Below are 21,847 nucleotides of genomic sequence, written 5' to 3' on the forward strand. Positions count from 1 at the left end.
TATTGGACAACCAAATATCATTTCCTGGTAGGGAAAGATTCATGCCTTCCGGCTGAAACAGTGTCTCACCTGAGAATGTGATCTTGGAGTGGTAAACCACCCAACCCAGTTGATGCCCACTGGGTCCGGGTTGTGCCATTGTTGTCTCTCTACCAGGAAGGGGCACTGAAGTACCAGTTCCCTTGTTGGGGCCCCAGGGAAGCCTCTGCCCTCCCACAATGCCACCGCACCAAGAGGCTGAGCGGACTTATGCAAGCTTCCTTCCCTTTTGCTCCCCTGACTTCATGCAAATCCAGGATTGTGCTGTGGCACTACACATCCTCCAATGGGGCTGTGCAGTGACATTCTCACGTCATGCTAGGGTGTTTATTCCAGAACTTTCCACCCCTCAACAATGATCAAGCAAAGGTAGACCAACTCTAAGAAGTGTGTATCTGAAGAAGTGTGCATGCACATGAAAGCTCATACCAAGAACTGACTTAGTTGGTCTTTAAGGTGCTACTGGAAGGAATTTGTTTTGTTTCAACTCTAAGAAGAAAGAGAGTTCTGGCCTATTTTCTAGGGCATAACCATTGATAGTACCAGGGCTGGCAAGGTGGGGCAACCGCCTCAGGTGGCAGGATTTCCAGTGGCGGCAGATCCTGATGTAGATATTTATTTCATCCTTATTCCTATGTAGTTCTTCACTCACCCCTTCTTCCCTAGCAGGGAGGAGCGGGTGCCATTTTGTGGTTTACCTCAGGTGTCAAATTGTATTGTGCTGGTCCTACTTACTGTGTTCAGGATAAGAGTTTTTCTTTCGAGAGAGGAGCTATGTGGAGAGCTAATGTTTAGCGGGATAGAGAGAGTTAAGGATGAGAGTGAAGAGGCCAAACCGTACACTGTGAGCTTATAGTTCTTCTGCCATTCTATAGTATTAACACGCTATGCATTTTTCAGTATAGTTGGGAATCCCTTTTGAATTTAGTTTTCGGCATAATATTGAACCTTCTTGAACTCCTTCCTCCTTTAAGGCACACAGCACTTGTTACTCTGGAGTAGTCAAAAATGTTAAGTACAAATGATGGACGCTTTGAGACTGTAGTAAGAAATTTAGTTGTATCTTTATTTGTGTTCTTTTAATATGAAGCAAACATGTGAATCTCTGTCCTGTTGGGTTTGCTTTAAAAGATAATTCTGCTTTTCAAATGACATTTCAAGAAATGCTTTGGCAAGAAGACTGTCAGTTGTCTGTTCTCTCCATACTGTAGCTAAATAATGGCCATTAATATTTCTTTGAATGAGACTTCATGAAAATTGTAGCTGTGAACATACAATCAGCTCATTTATGAACTAACAAGCATTGCCCTAGGGGCAGTCTCAACTGACATTCATCATTTTGCATAAAATTGACTTTCTCTGCTAATAGCATATTGTACGCACAAAATTTTATCATCTTACTTTAGCAATATCTCCTTGTGGGGGGCGGGATTTGCAACTGGTTAGCTTTTCATGACTGACAGGTTCTAAACTTCCATCACTCATGTTCTGGATCCACTTATTATAGACTAGTCCACAAGTCCTCCCATTGCTGTTGCTTGAAATTTTTAAACAAAAGTAATTCAAAATGTTCCACTTATACGCAGCTGGGCCGTTGCATCTTTCTGGGTGCTGAGAAACAGCTTAAGGGCGTGTCCACTTTTGGACATTATTCAGCTGTTCATCCACTTCCCCCCAATTCAAATTAAGCCAGAGTAGTCCACATACACACTGACATCATTCGCGCATGTCACAAAGCATCGGCCCCCTCAGTTGCGGGGTCAACTGATGTCTCCTAGTAGACATCAGTGTCTCCTAGTAGAATTATATGCATTTTTCCTAAAAGGGTTAAAAGCAGATGTTCACTTAGATGGGAAAAATATACAGCGATGCACAAATAACTCTGTTGGGCTGAGGATTAAATATACTATAATTCACTCCCTGCTTCAATTGTCTTGCAAATTAAAACAGGAAGAAGATAGTGGGAGCTTTTGGTTTATATGAGAGAAAGAAAGAGAGGTGTAATCAGATAACCAATCAAGGTTGCCTAATCTGCCCATTCTGCTTTAGGCAGGGGCTAGATTTTGCCACTTTTTTCTATATCACAACCCGTTACCTTTCTCCCTCAGAACTCGTTGGCAACTGCTCCTATCTGCTAGCTTGTCCTGGATTTCTTGTCACAATAGAGTATGACAATGAGACAAAACCCAGGAATATGTACGATACTCTTTAATTAAGTAAATAGCATGTCAGTTCAGAGCTTTCCCCCCTCTGGTGTTAAGAACATGATTTATTTCCACTTGACACAAGAAAAGTCAGAGAGATGTTTTTGGTAGAAAATTCTTCTACACGTTGAAGCTGCCGATTCGCAAATAACTAGTGGTGACAGAGCTACATTCAAACGTGCTCAGCTTCTTGTTGTTGCAAGTGCTTTGAGAAACAGGTTTCAATCCTGTGCACGCTTCCAGAGGAGCAAACGGAACTCAGGAACTTCTTCCTGGTGATTCAAGTAATGAAGAATAACAGAGCAATCCTAAATTGGTGGTGGTTGTGAGATTCTGTGGTGGAGGAATCATCACTTCCTAAGCCAAACTGGCTTGTTTCAACCAGAGGGGATGCAGCTTTTTTCAGGGGGGCTATAATATCATTTTGCTTTACCCCCTTTTGAGACCTGCCACTGGTGTGATGCACCATCAGTAATACATCTATGCCCACATAATGAGGTTTCCACTGTGAGTGTAATAGGCCACCTTACTTGGACTACTGCAATGCGCTCTACATTGGGCTGCCTTTGAAGGTGACCCGGAAACTACAACTAATCCAATCCCAGAAACTACAACTAATCAGAATGCGGCAGCTAGACTGGTGACTGGGAGCGGCCGCCAAGACCACATAACACTGGTCTTGAAAGACCTACAATTCAAAGTGTTGGTGCTGACCTTTAAAGCCCTAAATGGCTTCGGTCCAGTATATCTGAAGGAGCGTCTCCACTCCCATCATTCTACCCGGACACTGAGGTCCAGCGCCGAGGGCCTTCTGGCAGTTCCCTCACTGCGAGAAGCCAAGTTACAGGGAATCAGGCAGAGGGCCTTCTCGGTAGTGGCACCCGCCCTGTTGAATGCCCTGCCATCAGATGTCAAGGAAATAAACAACTACCTGACTTTTAGAAGACATCTGAAGGCAACCCTGGTTAGGGAAGCTTTTAATGTTTGATGTATTACGGTATTTTAATATCTTGTTGGAAGCCGCCCAGAGTGGCTGGGGAGGCCCAGCCAGATGGGCGGGGTATAAATAATATATTATTATTATTATTATTATTATTATTATTATTATTATTATTATTATCATTATCATTATTATCATCATCATTATTATTATTATTACAGGCAAGGCTCATCTCTGCCAATGGAGAGATGTTATCCTATAACGCCTTAGCTGGCCTTTGACCAAATTTGGGGTTGTTCTTGTTTCTCATAATGTCAATTCATTTATTTTAGGGGATTTTGTTTAAAGGCTTCCCACGGGCACCAGGTTGGCTGTAGAATGGGAACAGGTTGTTGGACCACATGGGCCACTTGTCTGGTCCAGCAAAGCCATTCTGATATTCTTGTGGAACAATGAAGAATGGCTGCATCGGACATTAAAGAAGCTTGTTATTCCTCGTTATTTTCATGTTTCCCCTTCTGTTTATATAAGGTGTAATGATCTCGTCCTACTTTTTCTTAAGCAGCAAGACTTCACATTTGTTCAAAAACAGCGAAAGCCAAATAAGCACTGACACAACCTGCTCCGGATAGTTTGAAAATTGTTGGGAATATTTCTTTATTAGGGGACATTTTGACCCCCCGCATCAATATGCTGGTCAATAGACTGTAAAATCATACTGGTGCCTTCAAGGCAATCTTTTTTTATAAATACAGAAATGTAATTATGCATCCTCTAGAGGGCTGAAAATAATTATACAAGTGTACAACAAAGCCCAAGGCAATGACTCCTTTTAACTGGTTGTTTTGAATATCATTTAAATCTTGTTAAAACTTAATTACCCAATTATGCTTGCTACATTTTAGGTGGAAGATCTGAAGTCTAAGCTTGCCGTTCAAGAGATAGAACTCCATCAGAGAAACAAAGACACTGAGGCTCTTATTGACAAAATTGGACAACAGACGGAAAAACTAAGTCAAGAAAAAGCCACCGCAGATGAGGAGGAAAAGAAGGTATAGAGATATGAATGATAGGCACAACTGAGTCACACACACATATAGACTTAGGCCATGGTCCTAAACCCTCTTACTAGAGGGAAGAGCACTCCAAATGTCCCTATTTTCCAGGGACAGTCCTGGATTTACAGAAGCCATCCTGGTTTCTGATTTGATCCCGGAATGTCCCACTTTCCATCAGAGAATTGTTGTAGGATATGGAGTTATGTGCAAGCCCTGAGCCAAGGAGATAAATAACTATACAACCTTTAGAAGACTCCTGAAGGCAACACTGTATAGGGAAGTGGTTTAATGTTTAATTATGGTTTAATTATGGTTTAATGTTTTATTATGTTTTTATGTACGTTGGAAGCCTCCGAGTGGCTAGCATAATGCAGTCAGATGGGCAGGGTGATGATGATGATGATGATGATGATGATGATGATGATGAATAGGGCGTTCCCAGTGCTTTTTTTCTGTGATTGTGTCAGAACATGCCACAGTTTTTCTTTGACATAGAGAGAAGCTACATGGTCTTCTGTTGTCCAAAGAGAAGAGAATTTTTATCATACTTGTTTGTATTGCTATTTTATTGCTATGGCTTTGGAAATTGTTTTTAGATTGGCCTGAATTATATTTATTTTATTTTTATTTTTTAAAATTAATATTGTATTTCAACTTTTTAAAAGTAATCTGTTATTATTCTAATTCTATGTTTATATTGTTCTGCACTGTATTGGGTGGAATCTGTCCTAAAAGGTGGTTCGTCAGTATTTGCATATATATTGCCCTATCATGATGACACCCAAAAATTGGGTGCCGTCCACAAGAGGGTTGTAAGTGGCGTGACAATTATTGTGCAATACTTTCTAGGTGGCAGCCATTCAAGCAGAAGTAACCAAGCAGCAGAAAGAATCTGAAAATGACCTCGCCAAAGCTGAGCCAGCTCTAAACGCTGCAAATGCTGCCCTGAACACACTGAATAGGGTAACACCACTTCATTTATTTGTCTGAAAGGGTTCCACACTGCTTCGTTATTTAGTTCTTTTTCAAGACAGCTTCCTGCATCACATCACTGCTGCCATTAGTCATCAGTTACTAGACCAGGGTTCCCAAACTTGGGTCTTCAGCTGGTTTTGGACTACATCTCCCATTATCCCTGGCTAGCAGGACCCAGTTGTCAGGGATGATGGGGATTGTAGTCCAAAAGCTGCTGGAGACCCAAGCTTGGGAAACATGTTGTTGAGTGGAATTTGCCAGTCATCGCTAGATCAAGTCCGAAGCCCTTCAGTTGCTTCTGGGGTGAAAAAATAAAAACAATGCATCACTGAAAAAGAGGACAAAAGAGAGAATGGATTTACATTTCTAAAATTGCATGCGGTGATTTATATGCACATATGCAAATTTAAGAGGTAATGGGCAGGGTTCTGCTAATGAGTCCCGTCAGCAGAAGCCCTGTGCAAGGACCCCCACTTGTGCAATGGGGTTTTCCATACACACACCCAATTGGCTTAGGGGGTGTTGAGAGAGACTCTGGAACCTCATTTGTGGGCTGGAGAAGAAGGATTGTTCCATCTGGGAAGTGGAAATGGATCAACTTAGCATCATGTTGAATTCCTCACTATTACCATAATTTAGAGAGAAATACAATGCATCTCAGGCACTGTGGGTTAAACCACAGAGCCTAGGACTTGCTGATCAGAAGGTCGGCGGTTTGAATCCCTGCGACGGGATGAGCTCCCGTTGCTCGGTCCCTGCTCCTGCCAACCTAGTAGTTCGAAAGCACATCAAAGTGCAAGTAGATAAATAGGTACCGCTCCGGCAGGAAGGTAAACAGTGTTTCCACGCGCTGCTCCGGTTTGCCAGAAGTGGCTTAGTCATGCTGGCCACATGACCCGGAAGCTGTACACCGGCTCCCTCGGCCAATAAAGCGAGATGAGCGCCACAACCCCAGAGTTGGCCATGACTGGACCTAATGGTCAGGGGTCCCTTTACCTTTACCTTTACCTTTACCTTTACCTTTACCATGCATCTCACCATAGTGGGAAAGACTGTGACCAGGTCAGCTGTGTGCCTGCTCAGTCTGCTGTCAAGGTGTTAACAGCTGATGGGCGTCTTCATGGCTCCTGTTGCCCTCCCCTCTTAAAATTCCTTATATTTGAACTGGACTTTGAACCAGACAGCCCTTTAAAGGTAAAGGACCCCTGGATGGTTGAGTACAGTCAAAGGAGACTATGGGGTTGCAGCACTCATATTGCTTTCAGGCTGAAGAAGCTGGTGTTTGTCCACAGACAGCTTTCCGGGTCATGGGGCCAGCCTGACTAAACCGCTTCTGGCACAATGGAACACCATGATGGAAACCTGAACGCACGGAAACGCCGTTTACCTTCCTGCCGCTGCGGTACCTATTTATTTGCACTGGTGTGCTTTCGAACTGCGAGGTTGGCAGGAGCTGGGACAGAGCAATGGGAGCTCACCCCATCGCAGGGATTCGAACCACCGACCTTCTGATCAGCAAGCCCAAGAGGCTCAGTGGTTTAGACCACCCACTATAAAGACTGCCCACTGTAAAGTGTGACATGTGCTCACCTTAATTGGATGTTACGGTCCTCTTTTAAATAATGCCAAGGTTTTCCTTTGGAAATATAATTGGTCTGTTAATACGGATGTCTTTCCTGTTCTATTTCAGCTGAACCTAACTGAGCTAAGAACTTTCCCAAACCCACCTGCTATCGTAACAAATGTGACGGCTGCAGTCCTGGTTCTCTCGTCTCCGAGCGGCAAGATTCCAAAGGACAGGAGCTGGAAAACTGCCAAGATGTATATGAGCAAGGTAAGCAGGGGACCTCTGCAAGGGGACACAGAGATTAATGCAAAAGTCTGCGTAAACACTTCTTAATCTCTGGCGTGTCTTGATCTACTAGTTACACATAGGAGGGAAATGCCAAAGATAATGGGCATGGCAGGAGTTTGTCAAAGAACTTCAGGAAAGGAAGGAAAGTAATTAGACACCTTTGACATTCTGTCAAAGGGTGGGGGAGGGGAATGTCATGACTTTGCACCACACATTTCCCCAAATCATACTTATTAAATGTCAGCACAGTTTCTTATAAATATAAAACCTCTTCTGTGAAGGATGGGATGTAAGAAAAGTCTGTGTACTCCCAAAGAGGCTGCAACATTTTCTGTATAATTTATGCTGCTCATAACTCCTCAACAGTATTTTTAGTAGTAGCTATTATTATTAATAGTAGTAGCTATTATTATTATTATTGCTGTTGCTGCTACTACTACTATTATTAAGGTGCCAAAAATATGTGCATCTTGTGAAGTGGTTAGGAAAAACTTTTAAGCGCGAACAGCTATTGGGGGGGGCAGCTTTTTCAATTAGTTTCTTTGACTTTACAGTGGTACCTTGGTTTACGAACTTAAATCTGTTCCGGAAGTCCGTTCTTAAACCAAAGCATTCATAAACCAAGGCATGCTTTCCCATAGCAGTGTGGGATGCAATTTACAAATGGAACACACTCAACAGGAAGTGAAACATGTTCTTCTTCCACGGCAAAGTTCACAAACCAAAACACCTACTTCCGGGTTTGCAGCATTCTTAATCCAAGTTGTTCATAAACTAAGCTGTTCTTAAACCAAGGTACCACTGTACTTTGAAGATCCCAAAACTGTCAGGATCTCACCCTACTCTCGAGTAGGACCTTGGAAGAGACACATGCCCTGGAAGAGACAGGCATGTTCCCTCCCTCCTGGTCGATCGTTCGGGAGCTTCAAAACTTTCTTCTGCCCGAACATCACAGTGACTGATGCCAACAGACATCGGCACACTTAGGGATCTGCAGTGTCTTCGCAACTTGTGTAACAGACCTCAGCAACTCAGCATTTTGGCTAATCTACTTTATTTACATATAAACACACACGGAGCACTGCAACATGGCTCCCTCTCTCTCTAGCATCAGACAGCAAATAATAATAATAACAATAACAATAATAATAATAAATTTTATTTATATCCCGCCCTCCCCAGCCGAAGCTCAGGGCAGCTAATAACAATAAAATAGTACAACAAAGTAAATGAACAAAGGACAATAGTCCCAATTCATGGAACACAGTAACACAAACATCCTGCCTCCGTCACTTCTCACTCTGTGGAGTCAAAACATATGCCATCATCTGAAAGACAACAATCCCATGACTGCAACCATGGAGCAGGAATTCTAGCAAAAACATGGCCAGAAGGTCTCTTAAAAAACTTTCACAACATTAAAGAATAAACTTTGATCAGATATTTTGTCAGGGGGTCATACTAGCTTCACACAATTTAGTTAACTGTGTGTTTTCTCCTGCTCTGGAGTGTAGGACTCGAGGCAATGGCTTCAAGTTTACAAGAAAGGAGATTCTGACTTAAACATTCAGAAAAAACTTTCTGACAGTAAGAGCTGTTCAGCAGAGAAGTTGTGGACTCCCCTTCCTTGGAGGTTTTTAAGCAGAGGCTGGACGGCCATCTGTCATGGATGCTTCAGTTGAGATTCCTGCATTGCAGAGGGGTTGGACTAGATGAACCTTGGGGTCCCTTCTAACTCTAAGATTCTATGATTTGGGGTGGCCTCCTTCTCTTTGCTTTTTAGGTAGATGAATTCCTCCAAAGTCTCATCAATTTTGATAAAGAACATATCCCTGAAGCCACTGTTAAAGCTGTAAAAGAAGATTATCTGAGTGATCCAGAGTTCAGCCCAGAGTTTGTACGGACAAAATCTTCAGCAGCTGCTGGTCTTTGTGCATGGGTTATTAATATCATTAAATTCCACGAGGTAGGAATTAATAATATTTACCTTAGCTCTACTTTATTTTCTAATTGCTTAAGAAATCGTAATCATATTTATTTATTACAGTTCTAACCCTGCTTTACCTCCAAAGAGTTCAAGGTAGTGTACCAAGGCTCTTCCTCCACCTGTTTTGTCCTCACAAGAACTGTGTGAGGTAGGTGAGGTTGAAGATGTTGGCTGGCCCAAGGACAACCCATAAACTTCATGGCTGAGGGGAAATTTGATTCCACAGCTCTACTCTACCAGTCACTCTCATCATTGTGTCATCATAGTGTACCTTCAGGAAAATAGACACACGTTTTGGACAGCCTTAAGCTATTTGTAGGGACATGGGTGGCATTGTGGTCTAAACCATAGAGCCTAGGGTTTGCCAATCAGAAGGTCAGCGGTTCGAATCCCCATGACAGGGTGAGCTCCCGTTGCTTGGTCCCTGCTCCTGCCAACCTAGCAGTTCGAAAGCACGTCAAAGTGCAAGTAGATAAATAGGTACCGCTCCGGCGGGAAGGTAAACGGCGTTTCCGTGCGCTGCTCTGGTTCGCCAGAAGCGGCTTAGTCATGCTGGCCACATGACCCGGAAGCCGGCTTCCTCGGCCAGTAAAGCAAGACGAGCGCTGCAACCCCAGAGTCAGTCATGACTGGACCTAATGGTCAGGGGTCCCTTTACCTTTGAAACTATTTGTGTTTGACAGTTATGTGGATCTTGACGTGTAGTAAATGTATGACATTTTAAGCAGTGCTATTTTTCTAGGAAAAGAGGTGCCGAAGCACACCTTCTTCTCTTAGAATGGCAACGTCACCCACCTGAGAGGTGCCGGAACTGGGGTTCCAGTGAGTTCCAGCTGGAAAACAGCCCTGGTTTTAGGTATTATGAAGATGATTATTATGTTTTTAAAAAGACCTAAAGACAGAAAAGGCTGGCTCATCTTTAAATGTTCCAGAGCTACTAGAAATTTGGCCGGCTAAATGTTTTGCTCGTTCTTGTGGCAAATGTAATAACAAAACAAATAAAAGTATTTCGTTGCCAGGAAGTCTCTCAGGCTTCTCACTTAAGGAAGGCTTGATCTAGCCAGCCAGCAATTAGAGCTATCATCTAGACTGCTGTCACTGGTGTCCAAAGCACACTCCCGTAAAACAGGTCTGAAGGATAGTGGCTGCTTTCAGGTGGCTGCCAAAGGAAAGGAACATTTTGGGGTGAGCCTTTGGGGGATGTGAATCACAGCCCCAGGAATTCTGTTCTTCTGGAGACAGCAAGAGGAGGAACACCTGGAATATATTATTGTTGACCTTGTTATTATTATACTGAATTTGCTGTTTGGGTATTTTCATATTGTTTTTTCCCCCATTTAAGCTGCTTTAAGTATTATTTTAATAAATATATAAAGAAAGGACCTACCCACAAATCCCTACACCAGGCATGGTCAAACTTGGCCCTCCAGCTGTTTTGGGACTCCAACTCCCATCATCCATAGCTAACAGGACCAGTGGTCAGGGGTGATGGGAACTGTAGTCCCAAAACAGCTGGAGGGCTAAGTTTGGCCATGCCTGCCCTACACTAACACTATGCAACAGAATGAAAGAATAATTTACCACATCTCCCTCCCTCCATCTTTCCCCACTCTTCCCCCCAATCACAAGATGTCTGTGACAAAAGTGTCTCTCAGTAAATGTAAACAAACTGTGAAAAAGAAACTACGGATTTAAAGTGGAGATGATAGGTGTACTTTCCCCTGTTTGTTTGTTTGTTTGTTGGTTGGTTGGTTGGTTGGTTGGTTTTGTAACACATTAAAAAAATAAAAATAAAAACTAATCTAAAAAAAGTAGAGTACACTAATTTCATCTAAAATTTAATCTATGAAACTATGACCCCAATGTTACACTTTTAAATAAGTTTTATTTGGTTTTACAAATATTAGTTTATAACAATCCAAAATACATATCCATATTTTGAGATTTCTCCAAATCTCTGGACTTCCCACCTTACCTTACCCTCCATGGGTCCTATTGTAAACCCTCTTGACTGTGTATTATTTCATAATCCATATTTTGTATTTTTTCCATATTGTCCATGATATTCGCTACATTACGAGAGTTGTTAAAATCCTGCTAACATTTTCATCTGTTTACAGTGGTCTCCTAGAAGATAAATTATGATTTTTTCCCCATTCTTTATTGAAGTTTTGATCTTCTTGGTTCCTGAGCCTTCCAGTCAGTTTTGCCATTTTGACATAGTCCAACAGCTTAGTTTGACATTCCTCTCTGGTAGCGATGCTTTTAAAGTGTTTTTAGGGCTATGACAGCTGTGCTAAACCTTTGCCTGTTTCCAACTACAAGAACGCCAGTATCCAGGAAATATGTCACAACAAAACAAAGTTAATTTGGCACACTGGCAGGGCACCATAGTCCTAATAGTGCGACAAAAACTGTATCCAAAAAATTGAAACATTTGTGGCATGAAAAGCTATGGTTTTCTAGCAAAAGACTCCTGACTCCTGACATGTATGGATTGCTAAAGGTGCCATGTGACTATCCAGAAAATTTTGAAGGTGCAAATTGACTGGAATGTGAGAACAGATACAACCAATGTCAAGAGCACAAAGTATTCTGAATGCACATAGAAAGTTTCGTTTGGAGGGCCCTAATATAGTATAGATGCCTGATAACATTAAATTTGTATTTTATTTTGTACGGGCATTTCCTAGTGGTATTGTAGAAATGATATTACCCTCCACGTCTTAGGAATGGAACTTTACCTTTCTGGATGTGAAATCTGCACTCTTTCACTCAGCAGTTGTCTATCAACTCCCCTTCAAACTGTTTAAATTTATGCTCACTGTGGATCAAGCTCCACAGAAGGAGCGTTTGACTATCTGACTGCTGTCACTTGAGTAGGAGTCAATGTGTATTTTGCACAGAGCCAACATACACCCTTCCCATTCAAAAATTGTCATCACTGTTTTAATTAAAAGGTCCATAAACCACACTACAATTTGTATGGCTCTAACTATAATTCTTAGCACAACGTGGTTACAAACAATGACATAACGTTGTTTTAGTATGTACTAACTAAAACAAGGTTGTAATGTTTACATTGGGTTCTGCTTCTTTGATATATGCACAGAGGAGGGCTTGCTGTTAGGTGTGGTGCCATGTTTATGATTAAACACTTTATTCGTACTCATATGTCAATCTATTAGTGAGCTGTTAATTCAAATGCTACTATGATGTATTTTATCGCCATTAGCACATTTATCACAGGTAGATATAAAACTTAGACAAAGGTGTATGTTCTCATTAATGATGAACAGCCTATTCATCTTACTAGGATGTAATTAATGTAGGTTGCAATACTTAATTTTTCACTGTTTGTCATGATGCATATTTAACATTTCTTCTATCCTTTATCAATCTGCTTTCCTTTTGCGTGGACATGTCCAAAAGATATATGTAAGTGTGGTACTTTTACGTGTGTGTGTGTGTGTGTGTGTGTATGTGTGTGTGTGTGTTTTAAAAGTTGGCAATTTCTTTTTCTGTATGTTATAGCCAGTAGCGTTTGTACAAACGTCAGGCGTGTTCATACTGATTATATGAACATTTCCCCCCTTAATTATTATATGTTTAACGTTGATCAGTTGAACCCATAAAACAAGTGTGAAAGATCAGTTCTGCTGGTGGTTTGATCCCATCTTATAATGGATGTTCATATGACATAATGTACTTTCCCTGCTAATAAGTTCCATTTTAATGTCGAACCCTCATGGACTGTTATATGTGTGTATACTGTTTCATAACAATGATCAGCACAGGGATCCTGCAAGAAAAGGTAATGGAGAAAATTACATAAAATGGAACAGAGGGGAAAGTAAGCATGTACCCACTAACCCTGACTCCTCACCTAACATAACTCATTTCCCACCAAAACCCTAAGTAAATGTATCGTTGTTGTGATGTAATTAACTGTGAACACTCACTTTTTCTAAATTTCTGCTGTTTGGGGACACATCTCAGGTCAGGCTGTAACAAAATAATGGGTACAGTGGTATCTCGGTTTACAAACAGTCCTGTTTACGGACTATTCGGTTTATGAACTCCGCAAAACCGGTAGTGTCCCGGTTAGCGAACTTTACCTTGGTCTACAAACAGAATCCGAACAGAGGAAGGGCACCGGCAACGGAAGGCCTCATCAGGGAAAGCACGCCTCAGTTTAAGAACGGATTCAGTTTAAGAACGGACTTCAGGAACGGATTAAGTTCGTAAACTGAGGTACCACTGTATTGAGAAACTGGCCAGTTGAAGATCAATGAACTTCAAGCTGCAAGCTCCAAGCTTAGAATCACTGAACTCATTAGACAGTGTCCACTTTCAAACTGTTATAAGTTTTTCAAACGATTCTATGATTCTAACCCTTTTTGAGCTTTCCGGGCTGCTATCTGAATTCAGGCCTCTATCAACTTACCACTTTCTGTGGTAAATTTCTGTGATGTGCAGTGCACAGTTTAAACATGTATCCTGCTCTAACCTTTTAGGTTTACTGCGAAGTAGACCAAAAACGGCAAGCTCTGGCACAGGCCAATGCAGACTTGGTTGTTGCAGCGGAAAAACTTGAGTCAATAAGGAAGAAGCTCAATGTAAGTGTTATTGTCTTCAGTTTATCTTCCTATCTCCTACATATCAAACGTAGGGCACCATTCCTTATATGTCAAAATTTAAAATTCCATTATTGTTCTTGGAGGCAATGAAAGGGTTTCTAGCCTGGATAATAATTTGTTGTGTTTTGTTTGGCTTGATGTACTCGTCCGAAATAATAGAACAAAGTATTATTGTTATTGTCTCCTATGACCCCAATTGCCTATTTACCCACTGATTAGGAGCTTTTTTAAAAAAGGATCTGTAGGTGGGTTTTCTCTTTGATATTTGAGCAACATGCATTCAATATTAGTTTAGCTTTGCTGGCTACAAAGTGGGGGAGGGACACAGTGAGGTGGCAGTCATTTTTGGCTGTAGCCTAGCCTATTTCTCAGATAAATGTGTTCCTTGATATAAATGGCGAAGTTTCCATTTAGCGTTCAGTTGCAATTCAGGGAACACTCTATTTAGGCTGGCTTAAGCTTTCAGTTGCAAGAAGTATCCGTCATAAAAGGAAAAAGAATTTATCCCTCTTAATTTGGGGGAGACTACACCTTCTTGATCCACCTGATAGAGGTGCTATGCAGCAGCAAATAAATGTATTCTAGTTTCCTTCCACTACTTACCTAGGAGTAAAGGTGTTTCCAGATGGGTGTTTATTGTGCTTCTAAGGTACACAAGTTTGTTTGATTTTGCAGCATCCACAAAACATTGACATAAAAATGCCACCCCGTATTGTCGACATTCTGATTTCAGCTGGATTTATCTTTTTTCAAGAAAAATGCAATAAATAATATTTGAAAACTGTTGCCAGCAAACCATATGCAGTGTCTAAATATGCTTAGGATTGTGCTGTTAAATGAACAAAGAAGATGAATTTAAATGGCAAAAGTTTGCTTTAACACAGTAGGAATCATTAGTGTAGCCCTGAGCCTAGGGCTTGCCGATTGGAAGGTCGGAGGTTCGAATCGCTGCGACGGGGTGAGCTCCCATTGCTCAGTCCCAGCTCCTGCCAACCTAGCAGTTTGAAAGCACGTCAATGTGCAAGTAGATAAATAGGTACCGCTCCGGCAGGAAGGTGAACGGCGTTTCTGCTCTGGTTTTGCCAGAAGCGGCTTAGTCATGCTGGCCGCATGACCCGGAAAAACTGTCTGTGGACAAATGCCAGCTACCTCGGCCAGTAAAGCGAGAGGAGCGGCGCAACCCCATAGTCGTTCACGACTGGATTTAACTGTCAGGGGTCCTTTACCTTTACATTTAAGCATTATTACATGAAAAAAATCCCAGTAAACTCAAAGGGAATTCAAGTCAATGTGCCTAGTAATTCAGCAAACAAATGGTGTTTGCAATCAATGTGCATAGTTTGTTTGATGTGTGACTTCAGTAATATTGATTTTAAACTCAACAGTTCTAAAAATTACATTTGTTTTTATACAGGTGTACAATTCCTCTTCATTTGATATTATGTTTGGTGAATTACTAAATCATGACATCGTATTAAATGTGAAACTGTAGAGATTGGAGCAAAACAACAAACTCTCAGGCCTATTTCAACTGATAAGGAATAACAAAGTATAAAGCTGTTGTTAACCTCTGTGACTTCCCAAGTTTCAAAGCTAGTTGTAAAAACAAATTGTAAAATCCGCCAGTAGGTGAAGCATTTATTCTATTTATGACTTGACCATTTAACTCCAAACAAGAATTTCAAATAACACTAGGGAATGATGAACATTTGAACTCAGAATGTTTTGGAGGGGGTTTTCCCCTTAATTCTAAACTCTGGTTTCTCAGCAGAGATATTGATTTTCTTGCATTTGTCCAATAACCAACAAAAATGGGTCTGGTCATTCAACTGGAATGCTAGTTACATTTAGTAGTTACATTTAATTCAAGGACTTTTAACTCACTTTTGCTGCTGTTTTTCAGTTTGATCATTTCTGAAAGGGGTCCACCATGTGTGCAATGCCGCCTGGGTGTTTTTTGGAGCCCAATGCTTACTTGCAACATGGGTCGCCTCCTACAAATGTATCATGATCTCATTCCATACATACAGTCTCATAAGTCATGATTCATGGCAGCTTCACACGAACCAATGCACACCTGTGCAAACAGGTACACATTCTCTTCCAGATAGAGCCCCTGCTTCCCATATCTCTGTTCAGATCATTGCCTCCCCGTTGCTAACTCTCCGCCCAACATTTCAAAAAATTTCTGGTGCAACACTGGATACACGCAAAAATAGCAAGCGATATTTTTTTAGATGTTAAAGGAACAGGAGCAGGGCTTTTATAGGTAAAGGTAAAGGGACTCCTGACCATTAGGTCCAGTCGTGACCGACTCTGGGGTTGCAGCGCTCATCTTGCTTTATGGGCCGAGGGAGCCGGCGTACAGCTTCCAGGTCATGGCGCCAGAGCAGCGCACGTTTACTTTCCCGCCGGAGTGGTACCTATTTATCTACTTGCATTTGGCATGCTTTCGAACTGCTAGGCGGGCAGGAGCAGGGACCGAGCAACGGGAGCTCACCCCGTCACGGGGATTCGAACCGCCGACCTTCTGATTGGCAAGTCCTAGGCTCAGTGGTTTAACCCACAGCACCACCTGCGTCAGGGCTTTTATAGAAGCTGGCAAAAGAGAGAGAGGTATAATGTCTGGTGCCACATTGCCTGCTAGAGTGCAATCGCCAGGTTGCAATTCTCTGATTTCTTCTGCCTCAAATTGATTGTTTTTTTACAAGCAAACAAACAATGACTTAGTAGTCTCAGTTGCACATAGGCAAAATCAAACAGTGTTCCATTTTTAGCAAATTGTTTTATTTACCAAGAGCTCTTATATCAGTAACTCCTGATCATTTATGAACAAATTAAATAGCAGCAACTCAATATAGATCCTTGGGCACAAAACTCTCTACCCTTCTATCCATTGTGAAAACGACCCTTTTTATTTCTTTCACATTTTACTTTTCACTTTATTTTATAGACTTCTAGGCTTTCTGCTCTCGACCCTTCTATAGTGTTTCAAAAATCTGTAAGTGCCGTCATGTTGTGACATCAAATGGGGCCGTAATAAGACTATTTTAAGAAGAAGTGTTCAACATTACATAGGCTTAAAAATATATATATTTTGAAGATAGTGTATTAATGTCAAAACTGTCACGGTGCTTAGATGCCAAGCCCAGACTGGATGCATGCAACCTTTTAAAAGTAAATCCAAAATTAGACGATACAAATCTGAATTCTTTTGTAATTTTGAGAAATAGTATTTCAAAGGAAGTGTAATCTATCTACCTTCTGTCTATCTATGTTGGATCCTCCACACAGAGGGTCCATGTTGTGTATGGCCCCAGGACTCCCCCCACCGGCCTGGAGGCGGGGCTTTGCCCTGACCTGGGCCAGTGGTATTATAATTGCGCCACTGCTTCTTGGCCAATCGGCTTGGTGGTGTGATTTGGGGCTTTGTTTTTAAGCGGCAGCATGACGTGGGGAACCCCTCATGCTTCACACTGCCAAACACCCACCTGCCCTCCCTGTTGTTAGGATGGTGTCTGGACTTGCTTTGGACTTTGGTTGGTAGCCTGTTTTGGGACAGGGGCCAGATAGGAATTTTGTCCAATGTGGCAAATGGGCAGTGGCCACTTGGTTTTTGCCTACCTCTCAGCAATTGTCACAACTTTGTAAGGTTTTGCGGTTAGGCATTGGTTTAGGGTAATGTGGGGAGGGGAGGTGCAGCCATCACCGCCCCTTTATTTGATAGGGTATTCCGTTAAAGGAATCCGGTGGTCTGGATCTTGTCCGAAACCCGGGGAGGGGCTAGGGCCATGCCAGGACCCCCGGGAACCCGAGGGGTGAGCACCAGCCAGTAGTTGTTGGAGCTCCCTCTGCTGGTAGTTTACCCTTTGCAGGCTCCCTGCTGGGTGGGCAGGAGCCAGTTATAGTCATTAGATACCAATGCCTAAGCCAATACCAGTCACACTTGTGTATTCAATAAAGCTGTGGCCTAAATTTGTCCGTTAACCTTTAAACTAAATTCTGTCTCATTGGTGTCTTTATTTTCATGGGTTGGGGTTTGGGGGCTCGACGCACAACTATCTATCTATCTGTCTATCTGTCTATTTATCTATCTGTCTATGTTCTATCATCTATCTATCTATCCATCCATCTATCTATCTATCTATCTATCTATCTATCTGTCTATCTTCTATCTATCTGTCTATCTTCTATTCAGAAGTGTGTGAATATGTAAGGAATGATCCTGTTGCAAGCAAAATAGTAGAACAAACTTTCTCAGTTTTGCAGTAGTTTAGCCTTATTAATTAATATATGCCTTGTCTTCCTTCCAAATAGCTAAGGAAAGCACACAAGGTTTTGGGAGTGGGGGGTCTCTTCCCCCATCCAGACTCAGGCCAGGTCCAGAACTAATTGGTTTCAACACGGTTGTGTTGTCATACCCCTTTCTGGGTCCTATCCTTGCAACTCCTTTTATTTCTTCACTGTGTAATTTGGCCGGGCCGAATACTGAAGATGAAAAGAAACAATAATCCTGTTGTTACTATTAGGCAATTATAAGGTACACTACAGAGAGAACACACAACAGCAGTGGAGAAGCTGCTGTCTACTTGTTTTCTAAGCATCCTACTCAAGTCCTTAATTCTCTCGTAGGAATCAGTGGGACTCAACATTGTTTTTGTGTCCAGCGTTAGGAGTTACTAAGAAAGGCATTGAAGATGATGTTGTTATATCAATCTTTGTTGGAGTCACATTTAGAATACGCTGCACAGTAGCTCTCAAAAAATGATAATAAAAAGCCAGAGGAGGTACAGAAAAGGGCAATCAAAATTATCATGTGTTACGAAGTTTCTTTTCCGCAAGGAAAAGCTGAAGGGATTAAGGTCTTTTGGTTTGGGGGAAGACAGCGAAGGAAAATGTGTCACAAGTTTTATAAAATTATGATACACATAGTGCCAAGAAAACAAATAGGGTGAAACAATTATCCCTCAGTCAACACAATACAACACAGGGTCATAAGACTGATTGGCTGTAGGTTCAGGATGAAGCGAAGGAAATATTCATACAGTTTGTAGTAAACTTTTGGATTCATTATGTGATTGCTGCACAAATTACTTGGCTAGAGAATTGCAATGCAAAATTTGGAGAAGTGCAAATTTCGAAGGAATAACTATGTTTCAGTTCACACATGGTTCCGAATAATGTAAATTAGGCAAATTTGCCTTAAAATAGCATTCAAATTGAACTTATCTCCCATCCCTACTGTGGGATAACACTGCTCAGTGCAATATCATCTAGCCTTGCCACAAACAAATCCAGATGAATGTTTAACATACAGGGAACCTGGAAGTGCCCCTAGTTTAATGACTGAATCTGATTACCTAAGGAGCAACTTAGAGGGAATTCTCATGGTTCCTGAAATGACATAATACTGCACACCACTGGGATTTCTCAGTAAATCATTATTGGACCATAACCCAAACAAACAAACATCATCTGAGACAATCAGCTTGCTTTCTGGCATTACAAATGCTGACAATTATTTATTTTTGCATACTATCCTCAGTATAATTTGATATTATTATGTGCTACACCTGTTTGGAAGCTCGGTAACCTTAACCCAGGGGTCAGCAAACTTTTTCAACAGGGGGGCCGGTCCACTGTCCCTCAGATCTTGTTGGGGGGGCAGACTGTATTTGGGGGGAGGGGGGAATGAACGAATTCATGCCCTTCTCCCTCCACGGGGAAAAGCCTGCAAGCGCCGCACACACGCTCCACGCGGCTCCTGAAAGGGAGCGCTGAGCAGGGCCTGGGATGCATACAGGCTCTGCTCAGTGCTCCCTTTAAAGAATATTTTTTTCTTGCATTCCCCCTCTAGAAACTAGGTGCGTCTTATGGTCAGGTGTGTCTTATGGAGCAAAAAATACGGTACATTCTACTCATGTAAAAACACGCTGATTCTCGGACCGTCCATGGGCCGGATTTAGAAGGCGATTGGGCCGGATCCAGCCCCCGGGCCTTAGTTTGCCTACCCATGCCTTGACCCATTTCTGAACACTAGATTCATTGAGAAACAAACCCCAAAGAACTCTGTGAAGACAGGGGAAGGTTGCAAATCTTGATGGACAGAGTAAGATAGGAGTCTGCAGAGAACAAGCCTCCCCCAGCTGTCAAACGACACACGCTGTCCTTTACGTGAAATGGAGTGCCGCTACAAATCAGAGATGAGAAAGCTGTACCCTCCAGATGGGTGGGCTACAACTCCCCTCATGCTTGACCATTGGCCATGCTGCTTGAGGCTGATGGGAGCTGGAGTTCAGCAGCACCTCACAAGTTAGCCATCTCTGATCCTCAAGACCACCTCATTGCACATAAGGGACTGTGGCATTTAAAAACAGCAACGACAACAGAGCTTTCCCCCTTTTCCCTCCTCTGGCAAATTAAAACCGTGCCGGTATATTTTAAGGCTTTCGACTGTTGTGTTTTCAGGGAGGGGTTGGTCTGGAGCGTTCCCCCTTATTATTGCTAGGCTGATTGTTATGTTGTAGCGTTGCATGCCACTACCTCAGTGCTTGGCTAGTGAACAGGAGAAGTCCCAGGTAGGTTTAAAGAAAGCAGAAATGACCAGCAGGCAGCAAGAACACAAGGGATTCCTATCACAGTGGCTCAGAACCCTGTAGCACAACACAAACAGATCTTTTGCATAATGACTGGGGGGTGGGGAGGGAAACTGTTAATAACGGTTATCTTTCAGTAACATAGCAACAGCCAAATCCTTGAAAAGAGGAAGTTTTCATTTATACAGCATTTCATTTAAACATTGAAATTTGGTATAATGTAGAGTGTGAAACAAGTTTTGAAAGGAAGCTAATGATTAAGAAGAAATGCAATGGGCATTTAATAAGTGGAAGGAACTGCAAGATAATTAACTGGCATGCATAAAGATTCATGCTTTATACCAAAATTTTAATTTTGCACATAAATGTGCCTGATGTAGGCAGCATTTAATCACCTAGCTGACAGGAGTAACTACTTTCATTTAACCTTGACTGAAGATCATGAATTCTAACAGGTTTAATTGGATACATCATTTAACAGAATGAACAGAGCAAATTTTTCTCAATTCATAGGTTCTGATTGACATGCACCAGCAATAAGGCGTTGCACAATTAAAGCTGATCTGTATTCCTGGCCTGGGCACCAATTGCCATAGTGATGTGACACTGTTTGATCACTGTGGCACTGAAACTACACTGAATTTCCCCTTGTTTTGAAAAGGGCACTGCTTTAAAAGAGAGAGAAAGAGAGAGAGAGATTTTGGCACTTAAAAAAAAATTACTCACATTGATATGCACAAACTGTAAGGGTAGGGGCATGTCTTATTGGTAATTCCAGAAAAGGGAAAGGGGGGGGAATGGTGCAATAAGCTAACAGTGCACTCCTTTACACATCTACTCGGAAGTAAGTCCTATTGAGTTCAATAGGGCTTGCTCCCAGGTAAGCGGAGTAGAGGCTTGCAGCCCTTTGTTACTACAATACTTAGGTAGTGTCAAAAATGTAGGTAGTTCAAATAAGCGGTGTAATTCTCAAAACACAAACATTTAATTCATTAGCATATGTAAAATTATGTAAATCTAATTTGGTTTCGCCAGGTAGAAAAACAATAGATTGTTCTAGTGGTCTCACTTCCTGTAGAATATTCCAAACTGGGTGAGCCGGGAGAACAAATGACACCAAGTCCCCCAGCAGAGGAATGGATGTAGCAGGTGTAATTTGGGAATCATAACAAGGTTGGTGGCGCTGTGGACTTGCCGATCAGAAGGTCAGTGATTCGAATCCCCGCAACGGGATGAGCTCCCGTTGCTTGGTCCCTGCTCCTGCCAACCTAGCAGTTCGAAAGCACATCAAAGTGCAAGTAGATAAATAGGTACCGCTCTGGCGGGAAGGTAAACGGCGTTTCCGTGTGCTGCTCTGGTTTCGCCAGAAGCGGCTTAGTCCTGCTGGCCACATGACCCGGAAGCTGTATGCCGGCTTCCTCGGCCAGTAAAGCAAGATGAGCGCCGCAACCCCAGAGTCGGTTACGACAGGACCTAATGGTCAGGGGTCCCTTTCCCTTTTTAACAGGGTTGGCTGGAAACTTTGACTTTGGGTTTACCAGGAATTAAAGGGA

The 21,847-nt window shown here is 42.1% G+C and overlaps 1 protein-coding gene across 1 annotated transcript in view; it reads left to right on the forward strand.

Moving 5' to 3' along the window:
• The window catches only part of LOC309335313 (dynein axonemal heavy chain 11-like), a 218,587-nt gene that overhangs the window by 145,349 nt on the left and 51,391 nt on the right, over positions 1 to 21,847 (forward strand). The window contains exons 48-52 of the mRNA XM_081850263.1: positions 4,089 to 4,235; positions 5,091 to 5,204; positions 6,907 to 7,050; positions 8,855 to 9,037; positions 13,576 to 13,677. Of these exons, the coding sequence (XP_081706389.1) occupies positions 4,089 to 4,235; positions 5,091 to 5,204; positions 6,907 to 7,050; positions 8,855 to 9,037; positions 13,576 to 13,677 (690 nt within the window). The remainder of the gene's footprint in view (positions 1 to 4,088; positions 4,236 to 5,090; positions 5,205 to 6,906; positions 7,051 to 8,854; positions 9,038 to 13,575; positions 13,678 to 21,847) is intronic.

Source organism: Podarcis erhardii (assembly GCF_964252035.2).
Source record: "Podarcis erhardii genome assembly, chromosome: 1".
Classification (NCBI taxonomy): Eukaryota; Metazoa; Chordata; class Lepidosauria; order Squamata; family Lacertidae; genus Podarcis; species Podarcis erhardii.